The sequence below is a fragment of the Elgaria multicarinata genome, chromosome 9, assembly GCF_023053635.1.
Source record: "Elgaria multicarinata webbii isolate HBS135686 ecotype San Diego chromosome 9, rElgMul1.1.pri, whole genome shotgun sequence".
In the NCBI taxonomy this organism is placed as follows: Eukaryota; Metazoa; Chordata; class Lepidosauria; order Squamata; family Anguidae; genus Elgaria; species Elgaria multicarinata.
Genome location: NC_086179.1, coordinates 1,975,903 through 2,002,916, shown reverse-complemented (window position 1 = coordinate 2,002,916; position 27,014 = coordinate 1,975,903). Strand labels below are relative to the sequence as shown.

The 27,014-nt window shown below is 47.8% G+C and overlaps 1 protein-coding gene across 1 annotated transcript; it reads right to left on the bottom strand.

Moving 5' to 3' along the window:
* Positions 1–1,952: 1,952 nt before the first annotated feature.
* Positions 1,953–25,218, bottom strand: LOC134403934 (acrosin-like). The gene is made up of 9 exons (XM_063134476.1): positions 25,145–25,218; positions 19,428–19,702; positions 16,683–16,822; positions 10,411–10,439; positions 8,509–8,709; positions 7,714–8,018; positions 5,249–5,382; positions 2,642–2,794; positions 1,953–2,078 (listed from the first exon to the last, which is right to left on the bottom strand). The coding sequence occupies exons 1-9, from the start codon at positions 25,216–25,218 to the stop codon at positions 1,953–1,955; spliced, it is 1,437 nt and encodes a 478-aa protein (XP_062990546.1).
* Positions 25,219–27,014: the final 1,796 nt, after the last annotated feature.

Genomic DNA, 27,014 nt, shown 5'->3' with positions numbered 1-27,014 from the left:
GAGCTGGCGAGAGGTCCTCAGCCCTGTGAGAATGTAGGCAAGACGGTATGGGAAACTGGCTTGAAGGAACAAATAGGGCAACAGAGTTGGGAAGGGATATGGAAACAACGAGTGTTGAGAAATATGTCTGTGAGGATAAAAGAAAACTATTACAAGATCGTCTGGAGGTGGTACCTAACCCCTGTGAAACTAAATAAAATAAATAAGACGAATTCTGCAACATGTTGGAGAGGTTGTCAAGAGAAAGGAACGTATTTACATATGTGGTGGGAATGTGAATTTGTACAAAAAATATGGAAAATGGTGTTTAAAGAGATAAAAGAAATTTTAGGAATGGAGATTGAAGAGACACCTATGGTGACATTGTTATCAGTGTATGGAGAATTGAATTGTAATCAAGAGACAAAAGAATTGATAACGAATTTGTTAACAGCAGCAAGATTAATGATATCTAGGAACTGGAAGGTTCAAGGGGATTATCATATAGAAGACTGGTATAAAGAAATATGGGATATTGCTATTAATGATAAACTAACATGTAATATAAAAGTTAGAGGAATGATAAAAGCGAATGACTTTGAAGGAATATGGAAACAGTTTTTAGAATTTGTATTATTAAAGGGGAGAGGGAAAATACCCCCAGAAGAAGTAATGAGATTTTGGAAATATGAATAAGATCCTGTGGTTGGAGGGAGCACTTTTATGTTAATTATAATTATGTTGAAGAGAATTAAGTTAGAACATATGTTTATCAAACTGTTTACTTTATATTATTGTGTATTATGTAGTATTGCTTTATATTGTATTGTTGTATTGTTTGGATGTATTAAATAATAATAATAATAATAATAATAATAATAATAATAATAATAATAATAATAATAATAATACAAAACCAAAAAAAGCCCTGTGAGAACAGTCTGGGCTGCGAGAGAAATAGCCAAAAGCAAAGAGCAGCAAATCAACCGGAGGCTCAGCTTACCGTCTTCACCTTCCGCACCAGGTTGCAGGTAGGTAGTTGCCTTTTGTTTTTCAAGACACCGCACAAACACTCACCTGTTTGCCTGTTCATTCATTGCTTTATTTTATTTATTTTAAAAGGGAATTCCTCCCCACTTTTTCCCCAAGTGCAAACCTCCCATAGCCCACAGAGGCACAATTCTTGTACAAAGCTGAACACTGTCTGACTTTCCATAATTTACATCCAAAATTTATATGGGTCAAATGTGTCATTTTTAATGTAATGTTGAGGTGCGTTTTAAAGAACTTAATGTAAAGTCACGTTGGAAAATTGCAAGGAAAATATGATGGCACTGAGGTTAAGGTTGCATGTTTGAGGTTCCTCAACACTCCTAAATCCAGTAAATATCCATCCTGGGAGGATTTTGGGAGAGGGGGGGAAATCATACTGGGAGAATTTAGTTTTAGTTTATTGCCAGCAAAGGCAGGATTGCATGCCAGTGTGGGGGCTCTGAACCTGGCCGGGGGGGGGGGGGCACCACCTATTGCGTGCCTTCTCCATCCAAAAACGGGTCATTCTTAGTCCACACCCACCCACCCACATGGCTGCTCTCCCAGTGGCTGTACAAGAAGTCGGGCACTTGCAGACCCTTATTCCAGCTGTAAAAACTGCAGTAACTTGGCGGTTCTACAACTTCTTCTTGCAGTGGTGGCAATGGCTGAAAAGTAGCTCAGGGCCTGTGTGCCAGCCTGTGCCAACCTGGGGGGACCTTGCCCTGGGAGGTTATATTCTGAGCCTTGTCCGGGGAGGATATGTGAAACCCCATCTTGTAGTCCTCCTCCAGGTAGGATAAGAGTGACTCCATCTTGTGGGCCTCATCCAGGCAGGATGCTTGGGTGTCCATCTTGTAGGCCTCATCTGGGGAGAATGTGTAACACCCCATCTTGTGGCCCATATCCCAGGAGGAATATGCCATACTGTGGGCCTCCACTTAGGAGGTGGCCAGGGCCCAGCTGTGGGCCTCAACATAGGAGGTGGCCTGGATCCAGCTGTGGGTCTCATTGTAGGAGGTGGCCTGGATCCAGCTGTGGGCCTCAACGTAGGAGGTGGCCCGGGCCTAGTTGTGGGCCTCCACTTAGGAGGAGGACTAGGCCTAGTTGTGGGCCTCCACGTAGGAGGAGGACTGGGCCTAATTGTGGGCCTCCACGTAGGAGGAGGACTGGGCCTAGTTGTGGGCCTCCACGTAGGAGGAGGACTGGGCCTAGTTGTGGGCCTCCACGTAGGAGGAGGACTGGGCCTAGTTGTGGGCCTCCACGTAGGAGGAGGTCTGGGCCTAGTTGTGGGCCTCCACGTAGGAGGAGGACTGGGCCTAGTTGTGGGCCTCCACGTAGGAGGAGGTCTTGGCCTAGTTGTGGGCCTCCACGTAGGAGGAGGACTGGGCCTAGTTGTGGGCCTCCACGTAGGAGGAGGACTGGGCCTAGTTGTGGGCCTCCACGTAGGAGGAGGTCTGGGCCTAGTTGTGGGGCTGGGTATGAGAGGAGGCCCGGGATGTTGCAAGATCTCGTTTTGGACCTGCTGGGGGCTGGATGGGGGCTGGTGTGTTGGTGGTGGTCTTTGTGTAGTCTGGGGCTGTGCCAACAATGGTGAGTGAGCGGGCATGAAAAGGTTCTCCTGGGTCACCCTTGTGATCCAGTCAAGGTAGTGTTGCGTGGAGGTGAAGACACCTGGCCTCATTGGCTCATTGCAATTGGAGGGTCCCCAGCTGGTGACACCAACAAGCCAATAGCGCTCCGACCTTTTTTCCCTACACACCAGGGGTCCGCCGCTGTCACCCTACAGCAGGAAGGGAAAGGTGGGGTGGGGTGAGAAACATGTCGCTTGTCACAACGAATTCAAACTTGCACAACATTCAGTAAGTCATCTCTCAAAGGTCTGATGGTGACTCATATGGAGATGTGAGCAGCTGCAATTGAAAAGATTTGTGATGGAATACGATATATTGTTTGTTTGCTGATTGGTTGGTTAAATTTATAAATCAAACCCTCAAGGTGACTGAAGCAATGTACACACCGTATTTCTTCAATTCTAAGACGCACTTTCCCCCCCAAATAAACAGCTCTAAAAATGGAGTGCGTCTTAGAATCGAAGAAATACGGTATACATAGGGAAAAAACAAGAAACACAGGAGCAAATGCTATATACAATAACATGTGAGAGTGGCATTAAAATTAAAATTGAAGAGTGACATAAACATTAAGAGCATCAGAAGTGCCCTGTGTCTGGATCAGACCATGGTTCCATCTAGTCCAGCACTCTGTTCACACAGGGGCCAACCAGCCATCGGCCAGGGACCAACAAGGCAGGACATGGTGCAACAGCACCCTCCCGCCCATGTTCCCCAGCAACTGGTGCACACAGGCTTGCCGCCTCGAATACTGGAGGCAGCACACAACCATCAGGGCTAGTAGCCCTTAATAGCCTTCTCCTCCAGGACAACGTTAAAAGAATGATGGATCAGGACAGTCTTTACTGTCCATCTACAGCAGGATAAGAAAAAAGGGGCAGCCAGTCTCCTCTCCCTTAGGAGGGAGTTCCACAATCAGGTTGCTGCTACCGAAAGAGGTCCTGAGCACCCACCAGCCAACCCATCCTCTCAGGTGGTGAGAGATATTGCACAGCCTCTGCTGATTTTTGTAAATTATGGGTAGGTTCATATGCTAAAAGGCAGGTCATTCAGATATCCTGCCCCCAAAGCATTTAGGATTGGCTTCCTCAACCCTGTGCCCTTCAGACGTGCTGTATTACAAGTCCCATCAGTCCCAGTCAGCTTAGCCATCTGGATAGCACCAGATTGGGGAAGAGCAGTTTAGGGCTTGAATTGAATTGAATCAGCACCTTGAATTGGGACCAGGAACAAACGGGAAACCAGTGAAGTTGTTCTCAGACCAGTATCATGCGGTCTACAAAGCACATTCCTGGCCAAAGCCTAACTGCTGCATTGGATGGATCTTCCTTCCCTGAGATATCACAGCTGGCAAACTAATGAGGGCCATAGGGGCAGCTAGCCAAGTGCACTCTGGGAACATAGGAAGCTGCCTTATAGCGAATCAAACTGTTGGTCGATCTCACCCAACGTTGTTGACACTGACTGGCAGCAAGCTCTCTCTGGGGTTTCTGCCAGGAACACTTCCAGCCTTACCTGAAGATGCCACCGGGGATCATACCTGGGGCCTTCTGCAAGCAAAGCAGGCTCTCTGCCCCGGAGCTTTGGCTCTCCTGATCTAACTAGCTGCGGCTCTCCCAAGCTCTGGGCACAGGGGGGTGGGGGCTTCCAGGACTGCTACCTGAGGTTCTTTTAGATGGAGAGCTTCTCTACGTGGGCGATGTATTGCCACTCACGGAAGTTTGTAGGTCTTTTACATAGAATCATAGAATAGCAGAGTTGGAAGGGGCCTACAAGGCCATCGAGTCCAACCCCCTGCTCAATGCAGGAATCCACCCTAAAGCATCCCTGACAGATGGTTGCCCAGCTGCCTCTTAAAGGCCTCTAGGGTGGGAGAGCCCACAACCTCCTTAGGTCACTGGTTCCATTGTCGTACTGCTCTAACAGTCAGAAAGTTTTTCCTGATGTCCAGCTGGAATCTGGTTTCCTTTAACTTGAGCCTGTTATTCCGTGTCCTGCACTCTGGGAGGATCGAGAAGAGATTCTGGCCCTCCTCTGTGTGACAACCTTTCAAGTATTTGGAGAGTGCTATCATGTCTCCCCTCCATCTTCTCTTCTCCAGGCTCAACATGCCCAGTTCTCTCCGTCTCTCTTCATAGGGCTTTGTTTCCAGAGCCCTGATCATCCTGGTTGCCCTCTTCTGAACACGCTCCAGCTTGTCTGCGTCCTTCTTGAATTGTGGAGCCCAGAACTGGACGCAATACTCTAGATGAGGCCTAACCAGGGCCGAATAGAGAGGAACCAGTACCTCACGTGACTTGGAAGCTATACTTCTATTAATGCAGCCCAAAATAGCATTTGCCTTTCTTGCAGCCATATCACACTGTTGGCTCATATTCAGCTTGCGATCTACAACACGGCATCAACGTCCACAACATGTTCTATGCTTTCCCTGGTAATCTCTCTTTTTTAAAAAATGGAGCGCATAGTGAATGCAGGAAGAACCGAGAAAAACAAAACCTTGTAAGGGTCCCTTTTCCCCCTTAATGTAGAGGCACCTGAAGATACTGCAATTAAACTTGGGGCTTGGCTTCTAACCAAGCCTCTACACTTGGTCCACCTACCTGGCAGGTACAAATGCCTCCTTCCGCATGCCCAGCACACAAGTTCTCATCAAGGATGCGCCTGTCCCACCAGGAAGTACTGTTACAGGTATCTTGGGGAATGATGTGAACACTTGCTTCTTGCAGGATGTCCGGCATTTTTCGATCTGCAAACAGAAGGCAGGAAGACTCATTCAGTATGTATTTCTCCCAGCCTCATGAATGTCTGGAGAGCTACATTAAGACGACTGACCTGTGAGGTCTGACACTAACACCCAATACGCGGGGGGTTACTCAGCAATGTGGGTAGGCTCATCGCTATTCTCCTGGCTTTGCCTCTGCAGGACTGAGCCCCGGCCTTAAAAATAGGTTCTGGGGCTTAGCCCTGATGCACCGTGGCTCAAATAATCCCAGGGAAGAGCAGAAATTATTACAAATCACCAAGTCCCCATAGATCCCACCCAATTTCATCCTTTGGACTTACGACTGATCTGTTTCAAAAACCTAAGATGAGGTGAGTTAAAATAATGAATGATACAACGGTTGCTGCAGTTCCTGCAAGAACGGAGTTCCTTTTTTTGGTTATTTGGTGTTTGTCCCTAATTATGGATTTTATTCCCCTGGAGATGTCCTCATAGCCTCTATTGAAGCAATATAACTTTACTGGAAGGATATTGCTGAAAGGCAGAGACCGTGCTTTGCGTCAGGTAGTCCCAGGTTTGGTTCTTAGCACCTCAAATTGAAAGGGTTACAGGTAGCAGGTGATGGGGAAAAGCTGTCCTTTTCGGACACCCGACAGAGTCATGGCAAGTCAGAGCGGTCACTTCTGGGCTAGCTAGACAAAGAGAATGACCACCAGGCATATCTTTTTATTTAACCAATGGATATTGTGCACCTCCATCCAGTAGGACTTCCAGGGTGGTATGCAACAAGAAAATCCAAAGCATACAGTAATTTTGATGAAAGAAAACTAGTACTGAACCAGAGCGAGAAAAATCAATCAGAATCCACGGGGCAGAGGGGGGCGGGGGAGTAGAGTTTGGGATTTGGATGTAGCACTTCAAAGAAAATGTCTCCATCGCTCTCTGTACGGGACTTCCACTCAATTCCAAAAACTCCAGGCTTGGACATACATTCCAACTGCAACCACAGGCATATCTCATCCAGCATTCTGTTCCCACAGTGGCCAACCAGATATCTCTGGGAGGCCCACGAACAGGGCATGAGGGGAACCATGGTAGCAACTGGTGTACACAAACGTTCTGCCTCTGATACTGGAGGCAATATATGGCCATCATAACTAGTGGGCATTGGTAGCCCACAAGTTCCTCCAGGAATTTGTCTAATTCCCTTTCGAAGCTGTCCAAGTTGGGGGCCGTATTTTGTGGTAGCATATACCACCGCTTAACAATGCGCTGTGTGGAGAAGTCCTTCCTTTTATCTCTCCTGAATCTCCTACCATTCAGCACCATTGAGTGACTCCATTGCGTTCAAGTATTATATGTATGATTTTATCTGTACACCGCCCTGAGATCCCTGTGATATAGGGCGGGATATAAAAGTTTTAATAAAATAAATAAATAATTAAATATTATGAAAGAGGTGGAAAAATGTCTACCTGTTCACTCCATAGTTCTTTGCACCTCTATCATATCTATCTTACATACTTTAATACATAGCTGTGCCCAGTCAGAATCATAGAATAGCAGAGTTGGAAGGGGCCTATAAGGCCATGGAGTCCAACCCTCTGCTCAATGCAGGAATCCACCCTAAAGCATCCTTGACAGATGGTTGTCCAGCTGCCTCTTGAAGGCCTCTAGTGTGGGAGAGCCCACAACCTCCCTAGGTCACTGGTTCCATTATCGTACTGCTCTAACAGGAAGTTTTTCCTGATGTCCAGCTGGAATCTGGCTTCCTGTCACTGGAGCTTGTTATTTGGAGAGAGCTCACAGTAACGGGTGTACTGTAAAGTTAATTTATTTGGTGTTTTTTTCTACTTTTCTATATTGTAGGTAAGGATGTACGGGTTTTTAAAAAATTCACTCTGTATTCTATGATTCTATGTGTTTCAGGGACTGTGAGGTGTCTTTCATTCTGTCATCTGGTCATTGATGGAATTGTGGAGTGGGGGGAACCAGAATTTCACTCTACCTGCACTAGTTTGCATTAGTGCTAATGTGCACAGGGGCCCTTGCGTAAATGTGCTAAATTTAACAACACAAGTCTACAGAATCTGTGTGACTCAGTAACAGCAGCAATGCTGCAGACTCTGCCGGTCGGTCGGATTCATCGAAATCTGAACTCATTTCAATCCATTGCGGATTCCTCCGACAATGCTAACTAGAGAGCTTTGGCTATTGGGCAGTATAAAAATGCGATCAATCAATCAGTCGATGCAAATGATGCCGAGAAGACTGATCCGCCCTGAGGGTGCAGGACGTAAAAGCAGTCTAACCACATCGGGTGGGCCAGTCTTTGTGAGGGCCTGCTTTTCATGGGGGTCTCACTTTTCACTTCCATCGTTCCCCAGCCGCTGACATAGCAATGGGTTAGCATCGAAATGGCCACGCTCCTGTCGGGCAAACAGGCTAGCTGCACGTAGTCACTGCAGCTGACTGGCTCAGCCAGCTCCACTAAAGCTATGTCGTTCCTCATTCCGCCATCCTCCAGGTACAGTTCGTCCTTGTACAGCTCATGGTTCACCACCCTCTTGATCCGGCGATTCTGGGCATCAGGGCCAGGTTCGGAGATCCGGTTGGCACCAACTACCACATTATAATGTTCTATATACCTGGAACAAAGAATAGATACATGATTCATGGGGCAATGTTACATGACATAACATTGGAAGCTGTCAGGAAAGCCCGGGAGGCCAAGCATTGTTGGCTCAGCTGATGGAGGAACTAGAAGAACGCAGACTCTTTGCTTTAATGTATCTCCTGCTTCTGTCATCCATGTCGGACTTATTTCTCTGGCAAGGCTTTCAGGCAGGAAAGTAGAGCTTCCACCAGAGTGCCCAGCCTCTATGCTTCCCAACTGGCTCACAAGTGTTGGAGGCAGAAGAATGCTGTGCTCACAGGGCGCGAATTCTGATTCAGCAGGCTGTTCCTGGCCTCTGAGTTTTGGCACCCCATGACAGCCCCCCGGCATGATGCTGCTGACCCCGAGGAAGAAGACGGTACCCCACTTCCATGGGATCCCTCAGGCTACCGGGTCTGCAGACCCAGCAGCACCTCCCTGGGATGTCCTTGAAGTAGGAAGTATCCGCCCCCGTTGCTTACTTTTCTTCCTGAAAGCAGTGGGCTGCACTGAGGACCCATCGAGAGTTGATAAGAGAACCTCCACAGGAATTAACGAACCCCTTTTGGGTTAGGAACTGGAAGCTGACTTGCCAGGGCCACGTTCCTGGCAGGGCATTGGTGCCACCCACGATCCGGAGCATGAGATGGCTGGCCGCCAATGGACGCCTCCCACACACGCCACTGAAATAAGAACAAGATTTATGTATTTATGTATTTAAAACATTTATATCCCGCCCTATATCAATAAGATCTCAGGGCGGCGTACAGATAAAAGCATCCAGTATAAAACAGTAAATATACACAGCTAAAAACAAATTAAACCATAAACCAAGTTAAAAACAATATATAATTTAAAAGCAGTAAAACTAATCAGGTGAGGTCCTAGTAGGGTGACCATATTTGGGAAACCAAAAAAGAGGACACCTAGTGTGTGTGCGTGGGGAAGCAGCTTTCTGAGTCCTGCAGAAAGTACGTTATTCCCCCGCCACCTTAAAGAACCCGATTGGAGTGGAGGAGGGGAAAGGATTTCATTCTGCACCACCACCATCCACTCCAATTGGGGCCTTTTCTATAATGTCCACGAATGACCCACTTTCCCCTTTAAGACCTCAATTGGAGCTCGGGGTGGGGGAATGATGTGCCTCAAGAAAGCATGTCATTCCCTCCTGCCATGCTAATGGCAGTCTTAAAGGGGAAGGTGTGTCATTCCAGGACGTTATTGAAAATTATAGAAAATCCCCCCTGACACCATGGAAAGAACAAAAACCAGGACAAATCCGGGGAAATCCTGACAGTTGGTCACCCTAGGTACTGGTTCCTCTCTATTCGGCCCTGGTTAGGCCTCATCTAGAGTATTGCGTCCAGTTCTGGGCTCCACAATTCAAGAAGGACGCAGACAAGCCGGAGCGTGTTCAGAGGAGGGCAACCAGGGTGATCAGGGGTCTGGAAACAAAGCCCTATAAAAGAGAGACTGAAAGAACTGGGCATGTTTAGCCTGGAGAAGAGAAGATGGAGGGGAGACATGAGAGCACTCTTCAAATACTTAAAAGGTTGCCACACAGAGGAGGGCCAGGATCTCTTCTCGATCCTCCCAGAGTGCAGGACACAGAATAACGGGCTCAAGTTAAAGGAAGGCAGATTCCAGCTGGACATCAGGAAAAACTTCCTGACTGTTAGAGCAGTACGACAATGGAATCAGTTCCCTAGGGAGGTTGTGGGCTCTCCCACACTAGAGGCCTTCAAGAGGCAGCTGGACAACCATCTGTCAGGGATGCTTTAGGGTGGATTCCTGCATTGAGCAGGGGGTTGGACTCGATGGCCTTTTAGGCCCCTTCCAACTCTGCTATTCTATGATTCTATTAAAACAGTTAAAACAATGTGTCAGAGTAGTGAATTCAGCCATTAAAAGCTTTGTTAAAAAGCCAAAGTATAGCAGAGTTAGAAGGGGCCTACAAGGCCATTGAGTCCAACCCCCTGCTCAATGCAGGAATCCACCCTAAAGCATCCCTGACAAATGGTTGTCCAGCTGTAAAATTCATTCACACAATGAATTTGTGTGTTTTAAAAACAAAATAACCCAGAGATGCACACCTCTGTGGTCCCCTGAGTACGCACGCCAAGTTTCAGGTGTCCAAGTTTGACAGTCTTGGTGCTATGGTGTCAACAGCTGGACAGTTACACTGACAAAGGTCCTCTTTTATCTTTATAGACTAGTGAATGGACCCAGCATTGCAGTGGTTGGAGTAGCCTTTTGTTTAATACAGTGAAGTCTTCGAGCAAACGCTGGGCTCACCCTGTCTAAGTGAAGCCACGCCCACTGACACCCCTCTGGCCTCCAGCCTGCTTGCTGTTTTGATCCCAGAGTTCTCTTCCGCCACTTACTCGCAGCTGCCGTCATTGCCACGCGTAGCCTGGAAAGCAACAAAGAGCAGAATTGGGGGGATCAGCGGCCATCTCATCCTCCTTGTGACTCCAGATGCTGTTTCTTCCACCATGTTTTCCTGGAATTCATGACATCACAAAATGCATGCAGCCAGGTTCCGTCCGGTCAGCACGTGGGCAGCCTGACATCACACAGCTCGCTTCGCCAAGTTCTCTTCCCTTTAGAAATGACGAGTGATATTAATTTACTAAATATATAGATTAACAGCTTCAACACACCAGGGTTATACTGTGCAATCACTGTGAATTGCGTACAAAGGACTCTGAAGTTTTCCAGTTTATAATCTGCTTTGACTGTGAAATACTCCCTGGCATCCTGCTTTAATTGTGCTATAAAGCCAAAAGACTCGACCTATATTGCTACCTGTTTAGGAGCTAATCTTTTGTTGTTCTCTGAGCGGCCACTGGGGGCGCAGGAGGAGAATTTGATATGTTTAAAGTACAAATTAAAGAAATGCTTACATCTGTGTAAGTTTTAAAGATAAAGACATCAAAATTGGCACAGTAATAGATATTAAGGAGAGCTTTAAGCATACCAAATTTGAATCGGATTGGGTCATCCGTTGATTTTTTTAATGATTTTTTACATTTCCTCCCTTAAACCCTTTTCCTGGTATGCAAAGGATCTTAGGAGCGCTGCCGCCCGGGGTTTGATTTAGCTAGCAACGACGACGACAGCAGCTTTGTGCTGTAGGGGATAATTCGAGGGAAACAGGTACGTGGGATGAAGCCACAACGTTGGACCACGTCGTTGGACCACATTTCCCCACATGGTTGGACCACGACAACTGACTTTGTTAAACCCCACTCTTCTACCTGTGCAGGTTGGGGCTAACACTGATGCATAGGTCAGTACGGGGGCACATCAACTTGCCATGATAGGCAGGTGCAATGTTGAATCAAAATGCTGCATGCAAGCCAGAGCAAAGGTCTGCAGAGCACAGCAGCAAATTCATTGGCAGCGGCATTTTGATGACTGAAATATTATACTTCCTTCTCCGACTCCTTGCCTGACAGCATCAGTCTGTGACCCCTGAATGCCTGGTACCAACCCTATGCGCATTTTCTCACAAGTAAGCCCCACTCTGGTCACTAGGTTTCCTTCAGAATGATAACTTCTGCCTTCTGCTTCCACTCGAAGGTGGTCCTGAGGGGAACATGCCACATTTCTGGCACCATAATTGAAAACCAATTCCTTGAGGCCAAATCCAGGAGGTCATGGCCCCTCCCCTACATCCAATCGCTTCTTTTCGCAGCGTTTGTGCATTTCACCCTCCATTCTAAAAGGTTGGAATGTCTCTCCTAAGGCGCCATTATTTATTATTTTATTTACTTGATATATTCATATTCTGCCTTTACTCCAAGGAGCCCAAGGTGGCGTACACATAATCCTCCTCTCCATTTCATCCTCACCCCACCCCCCCATGAGGTAGGTTAGGCTGAGAGTCTCACTGGCCCCAGGTCACCCAGTGAGCTTCACAGTCAAGTGGGGATTAGAACCTGAGTCTCCTGAGTTCCAGCCCGACACTCTAACTACTACACCAGGCTGTCTCTCTGGCAATCATCCCAGAGTGCAGGACACGGAATAACAGGCTCAAGTTACAGGAAGCCAGATTCCGGATGGACATCAGGAAAAACTTCCTGATTGTTAGAGCAGTATGACAATGGAACCAGTGACCCAGGGTGGTGGTGGGCTCTCCCACACTAGAGGCCTTCAAGAGGCAGCTGGACAGCCATCTGTCAGGGATACTTTAGGGTGGATCCCTGCATTGAGCAGGGGTTGGACTCGATGGCCTTATAGGCCCCTTCCAACTCTACTATTCTATGATTCTATGACTCTATGATTCAATAAGAGCTATAAAATAAAATAATCTGGCATTTTTGTGTGTTTTGGCTTCACCCCTTTTGCCTTTGGCCACACCCACTTCTGGAATGCTGAGAGTTTCTCCAGAGTGGCATCCAGCCCTCGGCCAAGAAGAGGTTCTACTTTAAGGGCGTTACTAGACGAGGCTGTAGCGCGCGTTACCTTCCGCAGTCACGTCGAGGCTTCCAGATGACGTTCACGAGGCTCCGCCGTTATCCTGCGGTGAAGCCTCTTTATCCCGACTTTAAAAAAGTGAGTTCTAGTGCGCCTTTTCCTGCCGTCCCGCGCTAATTCGGAGTACGTGTGGGAGGATGTGAGGTCACTGCGGTCCGCACTGGTCAGGAAAAGGTGTTCTAAGGGGAGTGGCCAGCGGCTTCGGTCAAGCCGCCTCCGACATTTGCGCCCAGTCTGCCAGCTGGGGCAGCGCGGCGGAGCGGCTTTTTTTTATTATTTCCCCAGTGACAGTTTGAGCAGGAACGGAGGACCGGAAAAGTGGCTGGTGACTCCTCGCGGTGGGCAGCTACCGTGGCCGCATAATGGCGGTGCTGTACGCTGCCTGTTAGTGTGGGTACCAGGCTGGTAGAGGGCAGAGCTGTTTGTGGGCTGCTTCCATGGCTGCGGCCAGATGTGGGTTGGCTCCTTGGGATGGGGCAGAGGGCACAGAGGCAGTCATCGGCGGCGAGACCTCAGAGGCATGATGGGAGATGTAGGCACAGAGTGCCCATGCAGACGATTGACCTCAGGTCATATTACACCCGCCACGACCCCCATCAGGAAGTGAGCGCATCAATGTTGACTCTCAACAGCACCAGCAACACTTCAGCTGGCACTGCCACTGCCGCCGCTGCCGCCGGCTCCAGCTCCGGCTCCGCCACCGCCAGGGCCGGCGGCAGCATTGCTGACAGCTGCGCAAGTTTGCGGTCTTTCGGACTTGCGCAAACCGTGCAGCAAGCGGGAAAAAAAGGCCGCGGCAATCAGGCCGGTGTGGCTGCGTAACCGTACTCGCGGCGGCAGCAGCACAACCGGCGCAAACTTCCGCCACAAATCGAAGGACGGTGTGGATGATGAGGCATCACGGCTGAACGGGAAAATCCGCTTTCACCACTCCTCAACGACGGAACACCCGGTAGGTCTAGCAAAGCCCTAAGTCAGCCACTGCCAGGGCAAGAGTGACATCGTTGCACCACAGGCAGAGAGCAGCAGGATCATAGAATGATAGAATAGCAGAGTTGGCAGTGGCCTACGAGGCCATCGAGTCCAACCCCCTGCTCAATGCAGGAATCCACCTTAAAGCATCCCTCACAGATGGCCGTCCAGCTGCCTCTTGAAGGCCTCTGGTGTGGGAGAGGCCACGGCCTCCCTAGGTCATTGGTTCCATTGCCGTATTGCTCTAACAGTCAGGAAGCTTTTCCTGATGTCCAGACCGGCTTTCTGTAACTTGACCCCATGTTTCCATGTCCTGCACTCTGGGACCTGGCCCTCCTCTGTGTGACAGCCTTTTAAGTCTTTGAAGAGTGCTATCATGTCTCCCCTCCATCTTCTCTTCTCCAGGCTCAACATGCCCAGTTCTTTCAGTCTCTCCTCATAGGACTTCGTTTCCAGACCCCTGATCATCCTCGTTGCCCTCCTCTGAACCCCCTCCAGCTTGTCTGCATCCATCTTGAAGTGTGGTGCCCAGAACTGGACACAATACTCAAGATGAGGCCTTTCCTATTTAAAGCACTGGAGAATTTAACACTCCATAATTTGATATGTAACCCATGGATTTTCACAAAAATAGGAAAAGAAACTCCTCTGCAATTGCTTTACATGTTTTACATCTGTCAAAGGGGAGAAAATACCCCAAAGATACATTATGATGGGCAAAGGGGAAATGTTTAAAACTGCTGTACATTTTCCAGTGGAACTGCCTGAGATTTGGTTGGATGACAGGGTTGCACATGAAGATATGTTAGAAATAAGAAATATGTTACTTTTTCAATGTTATAAGGATATTGTAAAGAGATATAACCAATGGATTATATAGATGTTATAAGGAGAAATATTATAGCTAATGTATTATTAAAACATGTTTATAAGGAGTTTTTGGTACTGAAAGGGCTAACAGCTAAAAACAATGTTATTGAAAGACAAGGAAATACACCAGATGAAAGGTCTTTTCAGCTGAAGAAAATGAAAACAATGAAAATAGCTGAGAGAAAAACAAGAGGACATGACCTAGCAGGAGGATTGTTTTCTTATAGCAGAGATAACATGAGTAACGGAATTAGGTGTCAGACTTACTGGAGCTCTCTTCCTTAATTGTCGGAATTTACGACTTTGGGGTTAAATACCTATGTGAACTGTCAGAATTTATGATTTTGAGGTTAAAAGCCTATGTGAACAGTCAGAATTTATGATTTTGAGGTTAAATACCTATGTGAACTGTCAGAATTAATGGCCTTGTGGTTATGATAAGGGAAGAGAAAAACATCTGTTGTTTGAACTCATGACCTTATGGGAGGCAGGGAGGTAAACAAGGGAGGAGTTACAAGGCCTACTGGGATAGGCTGTAACCCTTGGAATACCTGACCAATGGGTAACCAGGGGAGGGACCACTTCGGCCGGGTTAAGGGTATAAAACAGCTTCACATCAGCTTGTGGGTGTGCCTACCTGCCTAGACACCCAAACTTGCAAGTTTGCTTAATAAAACAGAGTGTTTAAACTTTCACCATTTTTGTCCAAGTAATTAATTTCAAATCGTGTTTCTAACATCTGTTAGATGTTAAAACAGATGGAAATGTTTAAAACTGCTGTACATTTTCCAGTGGAACTGCCTGAGATTTGGTTGGATGACAGGGTTACACATGAAGATATTATGTGCCAAATGTCAGAGAAATTTTGGTCAAGTCATCTTCCATTTTATTATCCCATTCTTATTGCATTACCATATGAAACGTTCAGGGCCTGACCTATCCACGACATGGACCCTCTCATGGCTGCTCTCCTGGTGCCAATACCACAGGCTGAGGTTCGTGGCCGGGGTAGCCTGGATTCCAGTTGTACATATTGTAGTAACCTGGTGGTGCCACAAATTGGCTTTGCCATGGTGGCGGCGGCTGAGGTTGGAATTGTGGTGGTGGTAGTGGTTGAAGTGTGAGCCTTGGCCTGGGAGTAGGCCCATACCAACCTTGGGGCCTTTGCCAGGAATACCATCTTGTGGTCCTCGACCAGGGCAGAGGCCACTGTGAAGGCTTTATCCAGGGAGGCATGGACCATACTGTGGGTCTTGGTCTTGGAGTAGGCCTGAGCCTAGTTGTGGGTCTTGGTCTTAGAGTAGGCCTGGGCCTACTTGTGGCCATTGGCCTGGGAGCAGACATGGGCCTACTTGTGGTCCTCGGCCTACTTGTGGTCTTCGGTCTGGAAGGCTGAGTGCTGGGTGGGGGCTTGGGCATTGGTGGTTGTGTTGTTTTCATCATGGACTCTGCCAACAGTGGTGTGTGAGTGGGCATCAACGTGTTCTCCTTGGCTATGTTTTTGATCCAGTTAAGGAAGTAGAACGTGGAGATGAAGACACTTGGCCTCTGTGCCTGGCCACATTTGGGAGATCCCCAACTGTAAAGTCCAACAACCCAGTAGCGCTCAGACCTTTCTTCTCTACATGCGAGGGGGCCGCCGCTGTCACCCTGCAATAGGAAAGATAACATGGTGGCATGAGTTGGAGGTGGTACCTCATAGAGAGCAAGGCAGGCAGTGCGGAAACAGAAAATACAAGGGAGAAAGCGTCTGATGTCGTTCATCTTTGCCACAGGTTGTGAGGCACGTTTCCCCTGGAGGACTAGATAGACGCACGCCACACACAGAGAAATGGGAACGGAAGGAAACAGGTCATTCCTGAAGAGCTCTGAGGAACCACCAGAATGTCAGAAAACTTGTAGTAGGGTGAAAATCCACAGGAGAAGGCACAGCTCCAAATAAGCTCACCTTCTGGTCCACCCATCTTGTTGAATAGGGAAATGTTTTCTAAGGCATCAGGGGTCTTGAACCTTTGCAGACTCTCAAGCACCCGGGTCCTGGTCAACAGATAGTGCCGCTCTTTAGCCCACATGACCTGAGGATCCAATAGGCAGGCTCTTTAAAAAAAACCCTGTTGCGCCAGGTGTGGTTCTTCAGCCTGAGAAACTCAGCTCAGTGAGGAACGTTGCCCCACCTCACCAAGTGTTGGAACGGGGGCCTTTCGTGGGCAAATGAAGCGCTCCGCCTAGCTTTTCCCTCATTAACTGGGACTCAGGCAGCACATTCATCATCTCCTCTGCATCAGTTTTGTCAGCCCTGAGCAGCTTGGCCCTTGACCTTGGTCCACCCTACCTGGCAGGTAGCGATGCCTCCTTCCTCAGGCCCAGAACACAGGTTCATGGGATGGATAAGCCTCTTCCACAGCCTCGAACAGTTCCACCTGGGAAGAAGGTCCACTTTTGCTTCCTGCATGATGTCAGGATATTTTGGCTCTGGGAACAGAAAGCAAGGGGATGCTTCAGATTGTATTTCCCACCTGGCCTCAGGGATTATTGGAGGGGTATGTTGACAACAGGCTCTGAAGCCCCTGCCCCTAACTCCTAATGGATAGGCTGGGGATTACTCAGTGATGAGGGTGGGTCCCTCTAGTCTCAGGCCTTAGCTAGACCTAAGGATTATCCCAGGCAAATGGAAGGGTCGTCCCTGCCTGCTCCTGGGATCCTGTGTGTGTCATTTGCATGCACGGGGATGATCCCTGGACAATCCTGGGATATAGGCCTGGTCTAGCCATGGCCTCACTCTGTTCTCCTGGCTTCACTTCTTCAGGGCCCCGGCCTTAAAAACAGATTCTGGGGTTTACCTCAGCAGTGCTTCCAAACAAAGAGCTCCTAGCATTGCCTGTTAGAAGACATAGTGCAGCAATTTGCCCTTTTCTCCTTAACAAATTTTCTGCAGTGAGAAAAAAGGCAGAAGACACCATAGGAAAACATGGGAGGATTACAAGTGGAATACACCACCAGCCATCATCCTACTGTGAACGAGGCAGAGCGATGGTGCTATAAAGGCCTCATCTGGAAGCACCACCGGCGAGCCTTGGCTCAAGTTTCCCCAAGGGAGAGAAGAAATCATGACGAATCTCTGAGCTGCCATGGCTCCCACCAAATCCGTTCAACTGGTCTGTCACCAAACTCTAAGACCCAATGGGATAACCATGGTTATGCAAGATTATATTATCCGTGATTCCACAGCTGCTACATCAGTTTTCGGTGAAAATGGTGTTCTTTCGTAGCTGTCCAGGGTTGAGGATTTTTTTTCCTCTGGAGATTCACATGCAGGATACCACAGTTCTTGCCATGTCTATGCTGTGCTTGGATGTCCCTGGAAGCAACATTCCTAGGAAGGGTCCATAGCTCAGTGGTAGAGCACATGTATTGAACACTGAACCTCCCAAGTTCCATCCCTGGTCGTTGCCAGGAAGGCCTGGGAAAGACCCTCACCGGATACCTTGGGGAATGGCAGCCATTCCATGTGAACCACCTAGAGAGCTCTGGCTATTGGGCGGTACAGAACTGCAATAAATACGGTAGATGTATGTATATTGAGCTAGGTGGACCGATCAGGCTAGATAGACCTGTCTACATGGTACAGGTCTTCTTCTCTCTTTCTGGGGAAAGGTTGCCGCTTAGGAACAGTGACACAGCACCGGCTTTGCATGCACAAGGCCCCAGGTTCATTACCTGACATCTCCAGGTGATGGGAAACGACCTCTCTCTTTCAAATCCTTAAAAGGTTGTCACACAGAGGAGGGCCAGGATCTCTTCTCAATCCTCCCAGCATGCAGGACATGGAATAACGGGCTCAAGTTAAATGAAGCCAGATTCCAGCTGGACATCAGAAAAAACTTCCAGACTGTTAGAGCAGTACGACAATGGAACCAGTTACCTAGGGAGGTTGTGGGCTCTCCCACACTAGAGGCCTTCAAGAGGCAGCTGGACAAGCATCTGTCAGGGATGCTTTAAGGAGGATTCCTGCATTGAGCAGGGGGTTGGACTCGATGGCCTTGTAGGCCCCTCCCAACTCTGCTATGTTGGATCCTGGATTGGATCTGGTTTTTATTTTTCCACTGTTTTTACAATTACCTGGAAACCTGGATGAAGTGAGGAGTCAGCAGAACATATTCACTTAAAGGTCAAGGTTTCAGCTGGACACTTACTGAATTATTGAATTATTGTGTGGAAGGTATTTTCTGTAATTAATCAATTAGTGATTGCATCATTGTACAGGTCTGCCTATATAAGTAGCTGTGTTTTTCATGTTTGTTTATTCCCTCATCTTACCCCAACTTGATGTATGCTGTATTGATTGATCGTTTGTGAGTATTTGTATATGTGCTGCCATAACTAAATTATTACAACTGTCAGTAAAGTATTTGCTTTTAACTTACAAGGAATCGTTTGCCTCATTGGTCTTTGCTATGTCCTAAACTGAGAGCCGCTGCTACTTCTGCTAAATCACTGGTTCAGAGTGTGATTTTCCAACATGCTATTCTATGATTCTATGATTCTATGATTCGGACACCTTACAGAGCCACAGCCAGTCAGAGTGGCTAATATTGAGCTAGGTGGGCAAACAGACTGGCCACCAGGCTTATTTCTTAATTTTACCGATTGATATCTCGCACTTGTAAGTGCCAGGATTCCCTGGATGGGAAATACAACTACCCAATCAAAACATACAGTAATTACGATAGAAGCGAAATGCAAGAGCAGGAAAATCTCAAGAGCGTCCCTCAAGGGAGTGGAGGAGGGCTTGCAATTTGGATGTGGTCCTTGAAAGAAAATGTGCCCCATAGCTCTGGGCAGGGGACCACGTGACTTACCCACAATTCCAGGCACTCAGGGCTTGGGCATGCATTGCAACCGCAGCCCCATGCATTCATCCCAAACCATAATGGTTGTTGGAATTACCATTCGTTTGTTTTCCCTATTGCTATCACCCTGGGAAGGCCACTTGGCAATGATGGTGTGGGATAGAAATTTGCTTTAACCATAAGCTGGGACAGTCCTTCCAACGGCCTGTTTTTCGTGGGCCACTCACTGTTTGCATCTGTGTTGCCCCAGCCGCTAATATAGCAATGGGGTAGCGACAAAACTTCCACGCTCTTGTCCGGCAAACAGGCTGGCTGGATGTAATCGCTGCAGTTGACGGGCTCAGACATCTCCAGCAAGGCAATGTCATTGAATATAGTTCTACCAATGTTCAGTTCGCTCTTGAGGTTTTCATGTTTCACCACCCTCTTCACGGCACGGTCCTGGGAATCAGGGCCGGGCCGGGTGACCCGGTTGCAGCCAACTACGAGCTTATAGCGTTCTCTGTATTCGGAACAAGAAACAGGTATGGAATCATAGAATCATAGAATCATAGAATAGCAGAGTTGGAAGGAGCCTACAAGACCATTGAGTCAAACTCCCTGCTCAATGCAGGAATCCACCCTAAAGCATCCCTGACAGATGGTTGTCCAGCTGCCCACAACCTCCCTAGGTAACTGGTTCCATTGTCGGGCTGCTCTAACAGTCAGGAAGTTTTTCCTGATGTCCAGCTGGAATCTGGCTTCCTGTAACTTGAGCCCGTTATTCCGTATCCTGCACTCTGGGAGGATCAAGAAGAGATCCTGGAGGTTACAGAAGAATATTCCAGAACTGAACAAAGGGGGGGCAGGATGCAAGCAGGAAAGCCCTTGAGTCCAACTACGGAGGAGGCTAGAAGGGAGCAAACAGGCAGGTGGAGAGAGCCTGGTCCAGGTTTTTGGATCAAGGCCAAAACTGTATTCCTGCCTCTGTGCTCCATCTTGAATTTTTTTCTGGCAAGAATTTCAGGCAGGAAAGGAGAGGTGAGATGGGAGACTGGAGGTGTGGCTGCAGCAGCCACCGGGAAGGTTGTCCAGCTCATCTCTAGCCTGCTTGCTTCAAATTCAAGGAAAATCAGAATCAACGTTGTTCGAAGCCATATGGGGGAGATTCGTTCAATATGCAACACAACCGAACATACAGCAGTGTCTGCCTGTTTCAGCTCTGAATGTATGGACATTGTAACAACAAATGAAGGAATACAGCACATTTATGATTTTGGTTTTTTGTTTGTTGGTTTTCTTTTCCTTTCTGTCTCCTTTTTTTCTTTTTAACTTTTCTTTTTCTACTTTCGTTAAGCCTCTTTTCCCCTAGAAGTTGTACAAATCAACTTTAATTTTTTCCCTTTGTACATTATACATATTCATATAACCGTTGGTTTGTTATTAATTGTTAGAGGATTGTTTGTGTTCATTCCTTTTTTTGTATCACTTTAAATAAAATAAAATTTGAAAGAAAAATCTCTAGTCTGCTTTTTTGAGGCCTTAGCTAGGCGGAGCTTTATCCCGGGGCGAGCCCTGGGATGTCCACATGATGCACAGGGGATCCCAGGATCAGGGAGGGATGATCCCTCCCTTGCTCCGGGATCTCGCCCTCCACTTTAGGACCTGTTTTTCCGTGGTCTTGGGCCGAGCCTGAGACCGCGGAACATGTGGCCGGGCGCTGTGGTTTTTCCCGGCTCCTCATGGTTCCTTGCGAGGAGCCGGGACCTGCGCACGGGGCGCAGAACTCCTCAGGAGCACTGCACCCATCGGGGGTGGGGTGGGGGGAGCGAGGAATATATAAATATATTTTAAAAGGACTTGCCTTTTGCGCACGAGTGCTCGTGTGCTGCTGCCTCAGTTCTGGGCTCCACAATTCAAGAAGGACGCAGACAAGCTGGAGCGTGTTCAGAGGAGGGCAACCAGGATGATCAGGGGTCTGGAAACAAAGCCCTATGAAGAGAGACTGGAACAACTGGGCATGTTTAGCCTGGAGAAGAGAAGATGGAGGGGAGACACGATAGCACTCTTCAAATACTTGAAAGGTTGTCACACAGAGGAGGGCCAGGATCTCTTCTCGATCCTTCCAGAGTGCAGGACATGGAATAACGGGCTCAAGTTATAGGAAGCCAGATTCCAGCTGGGCATCAGGAAAAACTTCCTGACTGTTAGAGCAGTATGACAATGGAATCAGTTCCCTAGGGAGGTTGTGGGCTCTCCCACACTAGAGACCTTCTAGAGGCAGCTGGACAAGCATCTGTCAGGGATGCTTTAGGGTGGAGTCCTGCACTGAGCAGGGGGTTGGACTCGATGGCCCTTCCAACTCTGCTATTTTATGATTCTATGATTCTAAAAACAAAAAACAAAATGGCGTGTGTGAGTCCTCTCCCTCTGAGGTCGTTGAGCACCATGTTTGAACAGAGAGGGAGATTTCACAATAAAAATATCGCAGGATCTTCAGCCCTCCATCCCTCTAGACCACTAGGTCTAGCTGAGTCCTGAGATGTCTCCAGGTCTGAACAGAACCTGAAAACAAAGTAAATTTAAGAAAATTGATAAAAACAATATATCAAATTGGTATAACTATGCTTATTACAATAAATAAACTATGCTTATTACAATAAATAAACTATGCTTATTACAATAAAATCATATTATTAGTAGAAAATACTTTTTTAATCTTAAAGCAAATACATACATTTAAAATTTAAACAAAATAGTCCATAATAAGCATAGTTATACTAATTTTATATATTGTTTTTTATCAGTTTTCTTAAACTTACTTTGTTTTCAGTTTTGGTTTTGGTTTAAGACAACACTTTTTCACTTTCCAGGTCTGAACAGTCCTTCCTTGGCATGCATAAAGACTAGACACTTGCTTTCAAAGTGATATATCCGTGGCAATAAGCTAATAGCTAAAGATCCTCCATGTTTGGAGAGTTTGTATCCTAATATCAGAGGCTTGAGACAAACGGGGATGACAGCTGCCCCAAGAGCGCCCAGCCTCTACGCGTCCCAACTGGCTCACAAGAGGTTGCTGAAAAGGGTGACTAAAATGCTCAAGGGACTGGACCATCCTCCCTGTGAGGGAAGGTTACAACCTGATAGCAGTGTACAAAACCATGCCTGGTGTGGAGAATGTGGAGAGGGAGACATTTTTCTCCTTCTCCCATAATACTAGAACCGAAAGGGGTCATCTCATGAAGCTGATTGGTGGGAGATTCAGGAGAGATAAAAGGAAGGCCTTCTTCACACAGCGCATAGTTAAATTATGGAACTCCCTACCACAAGATGTAGTGATGGCCACCAATTGGGATGGCTTTAAAAGGGGGTTGGATAAATTCCTGGAAGGAGAAGGCTATCAATGTCTACTAGTTCTGATGGCTATGAGCTACATCCAGTATCAGTTTCAGTGACCAGCCACGAGTCAAGGCGTTCTGCTGAATGCTTTATTGCTTTAGTGTTTTATTGCCAATTACCCAGCTATAAATCTCTGGCCAAGAATGCAGGAGGGAACTGCTGCAGTTTAAGAAAAACACAGTCTTTTAAGTAAAGTCCAATAGTTCTAGCCAGAGACAAGTTCTGAAGTGTAAGCCTACCGATCCGGGTCGAAGAACCAAACAGAGGGTGCTGGGGTCAAGGAGCCAAGAGCAAGCGAAGGTCAAGTCCAGTCCGATATCAAGAGCCAAGTCAGTCGTCCAAAATGCCAGGGATAAACGTTCAAGCAGAGTCAATCAAGCCAGTCCAGGTCAGGAAACCAAAGTCACAGACAAACGGTAAGGCGTGGGGCACAGTAGCAACCGGAGGAACGAAAGGTGTTTGCTACAGTGGACCAGCGGTCAGATTTCCCCTTACTACAGCTCAGCGTTTTCTCCGTGCCTGTTCTGCAGGCGCGTACTTCGCCTGATCCCCTGCCTTTGTTCTGTCCTTTTCCTACGTCTCCTTTCGCGGGGGCTGGGTGGTCGAACCACCTCCGTCTCTGACTCAGCCTCAGGAGAGGCAGGCAGAGGGAGTGACTGACTGACCCGTGGCTCCTCCACAGGGCCTGCATCCTCCTCCATTGCACGACTCCCTTCCAACTGTGCACCGGTCTCTGGTCTGGCTGTGGGGGAGGAGACACCCTCTACTACTTGTAAGTTTGCCTCCTCTTCATCTGAGGAGGCTTCCTCGGGTGCAATCCTAACAATCAGTGGCAATAAGCCTGCATACACAGTTGCTAGGGAACATGGGGGTGGGTGGGGTGCTGTTGCACCATGTCCTGCTTGTGGATCCCTGGTCTACAGCTCCTTGGCCACTGTGGGACTAGTATTGGACTAGATGGAACCTTGGTCTGATCCAGCATGGCCCTTCTTGTGTTCTTATGGAGGAGACAGAAGAAACCTGGATTCATGGCCTGAATTCTGATCCAGTGGGCTGTTTCAGGGCCACGGACTCTGGCTCTGAGTTCTGGCACTCCTAGGATGCTGATGCTGACCCCAAAGGAAGACTCTGCAGCATCTCCCTGGAATTCACTTGAGGTAGGTGGCTTTCCCGGTTGCTTACTTTTCCTTCCCGAAACAGTGGGCTGCACTGAGGACCCAACGAGAGCTGATAAGTGAACCTCCGCAGAAATGCATGTATCCCCCTCTTTGTGTCCGTATCTGGATGCTGACTTGCCAGGGCCATGTTCCTGGCAGGGCATTGGTGCCACCCACAACGCGGAGCATGTTATGGCTGACCGCCAACGGACGTCTTCCACAGACTCCACTAGACAAAAGACACAGAGTTGTTACTAGTACAGACCTGCAGACCCGTGGATTAACGTGGCTGGCAAAAAGGCTTGGGTAATCTTAGGCCGTAGCTAGACCTAAGGTTTATCCCAGGATCATCCCAGGTTCATTCCTGCCTGAGCGCTGGATGCCCTGTGTGGCACTTAGATGAACAGGTTTGACCTCAGGACAATCCTGGGATAAACCTTAGGTCTAGCTACGGCCTTAATCTCCCCTGAGCTTACTCCAGTGAGGTCTTTGATCTCTCTTCCCACCCCTCCATGAGTCACAAAATATTCCTTATACTGGTTATCCTCTTGACCACTCAGAGTAGTGGGTGTTTCCTGGACAAGACAGTTCAGGCCATGGTCATTTATGCCCTATTAACATCCACGTTGGTCTACTGGAGTGCAGTCTATGCAGATCATAGAATCCTAGAATAGCAGAGTTGGAAGGGGCCTACAAGGCCATGGCGTCCAGCCCCCTGCTCAATGCAGGACTCCACCCTAAAGCTTATCTGACAGATGGTTGTCCATCTGCCTCTTGAATGGCTCTAGAGGCAGCTGGACAACCATCCAGCTGCCTATCTTTGATGCAAGAACTCCTGGCCTGCAAGGAAGCCCAGCTGATCACCTTGTCAATGGCCTTCCTGTTCTGACTGTCTTTTGACCTACCAGCTAGGTTATTCTCTGCCATGTAGATGACCTGAGCCTTATAGATCCTGGTGGCAGTGTGACTGTGGCCTTAGCTAGACCTAAGGTTTATCCTGGGATCGTCCCTGTTCATGTAAATGACACACAGGATATCCCAGGAGCAGGCAGGGACAACCCCGGGACAATCCCGGGGTAAACCTTAGGTCTAGCTAGGGCCTGTGTGTGGGGAAGATGTTTCTGGGGTGGAAAAGGCCTTAGAGAAGGGGAATGCTCACTGGGAATAGGCAGAAACGCCACAGAAGTTTCCTGATCTTGATGGCTCTGTGCTACCTCTAGGATCAGAGTTGCCAGGAGAAAATATCTTGCCCTCCACTGGCGAAGCATTTTTTATCCCCTGCAAAAAGAGCCATAACAGCCTTTCCTTATGAACATGGGCTGGCGTTGCCACCCAGTTTGCATCCGCAAACAGGTGATGGCTCCTGCCTCCTGGCTATTTTAGCCCCAGAGGCCTCTTTTGTTACTTACTCGCAGGTCATGACGTTGGCACGCGTGGGCTGGAAAGCGGCAAGGACCAGGATTGGGAAGAGCAGCCATCTCATCCTTCTTGCAGATGCTCCAGGTGCTACCTCCGCCGCCACGTTTTTCCTTAGAATTCGTGACATCATAAAATGTATGTATACAGGTTCCATCCAGACAGCACATCGGCCATCTGACCTCACACAGCCCGCTTCACCAAAGTTCTTTTTTTCTTTGGAATGGGCAACTAATACTAATATTGTTATGCAGATGCAAGCAGTGAAATGTTTCAGGGGTTCCAACTCTGACCCAGGGCTCAGTTTCCTTAGAATAGGTCATGGGAAATCTTACAGTCAAGAATCCCCAGCTGAACAGGATCCTGGGTTTCTTTGCAGTCAAGCGCACTGGGCTATAAGGGACCCCTGAAAGGTCGTTCAGGCCAACCTCAAAGACATAACAATATGAATAGAGGCACCAGGCCACATGCCAAAAGCAAAGGCTCACCCATTTATAAGGGACAACAACTGCTTGAACTTGGGCTAGCTACTGGGAATGTAGACGAAAGTGTGAATTCTTGGTCCTGGGGGAAAAAAAAGTAAAATCCAGAGTTGGGCAACGCCTGTATTATGACCAACGAAAATGCCACCAAAAGCTATGCAAGCTTTCAGGTTCTCCAAAACCCTTCATCAAGCCAAATGGTGCAAAAATAGTGGGTGGGTAGGGAAAGCAAAAGAAGTAGAAAGGTTAGGCCAGGTCAGATGTTGTGGCCATAAATTCTGCAGCTCAGACTCAAGTCTCAAGATGGAGGCTGAAGAGTGAATTAATTCATCACTGGTAGGTGTTAAAGGTATCCGAATTCTGGAGCAAAGAAGCAATAGCTGACTCCCATTTCTGAAAACATAAAGGCCGGCTGTGTCTCGAAAGCTGGCACACTCTTTTGTTGCATTTTGGTTGCTCCTAATAAACATCTTACTAAGGAGGAGAGCATCCGAGCCAGGTCAGAAAAAAGAAGGGGTTCTCAGGATGCAAATAATCTATTTGCATCCTGACAAGCCAGATTCCAGCTGGACATCAGGAAAAACTTCCCTACTGCTAGAGCAGTACGGCAATGGAATCCGTTACCTAGGGAGGTTGTGGGCTCTCCCACACTAGAGGCCTTCAAGAGGCAGCTGGACAAGCATCTGTCAGGGATGCTTTAGGGTGGATTCCTGCATTGAGCAGGGGGTTGGACTCCATGGCCTTGGAGGCCCCTTCCAACTCTGCTATTCTATGATTCTATGATTCTATTTTCAAACAGCCCGACACAAGGCTTTCCTCAGGGGGTTTTTAGAAGGCGGTGTCTGCTGAATTTCCTCTAGCAAGTTCATTGTCTCCAGTGACAATCTATGGTGACTGTGACAATCTATAATCGCCATAAATTATCACAGGAGACAATCTTTGTTTACATCTTTGTTTTTTATCTTCAAAAAAGGGTTTTTCTCCCCATACTGGTTCTCCCCATACTGCCACTGAAACTGCCTTTCTCACTGAGGGTAGCTTTAACCATGACCTAGGGGGGCTTTGCACATTGCAAAGAATGCAACCCTCTGCTACCAAAATCTTGCTTCTTAAGGACATAATCACCATATATGATACAAGTGGCCTCATTCTCTGCGGACCTTCTATTATTATTATTATTATTTATTTATATAGCACCATCGATGTACATGGTGCTGTACAGATAACACAGTAAATAGCAAGACCCTGCCGCATAGGCTTACAATCTAATAAAGTTGTAGTAAACAGTAAGGAGGGAAAGAGAATGCAAACAGGCACCGGGAAGGGTGAAGCTAACAGTATAGAGTCAGAACAAGCTCAAAGTTTAAAAGCTATAGGGAAA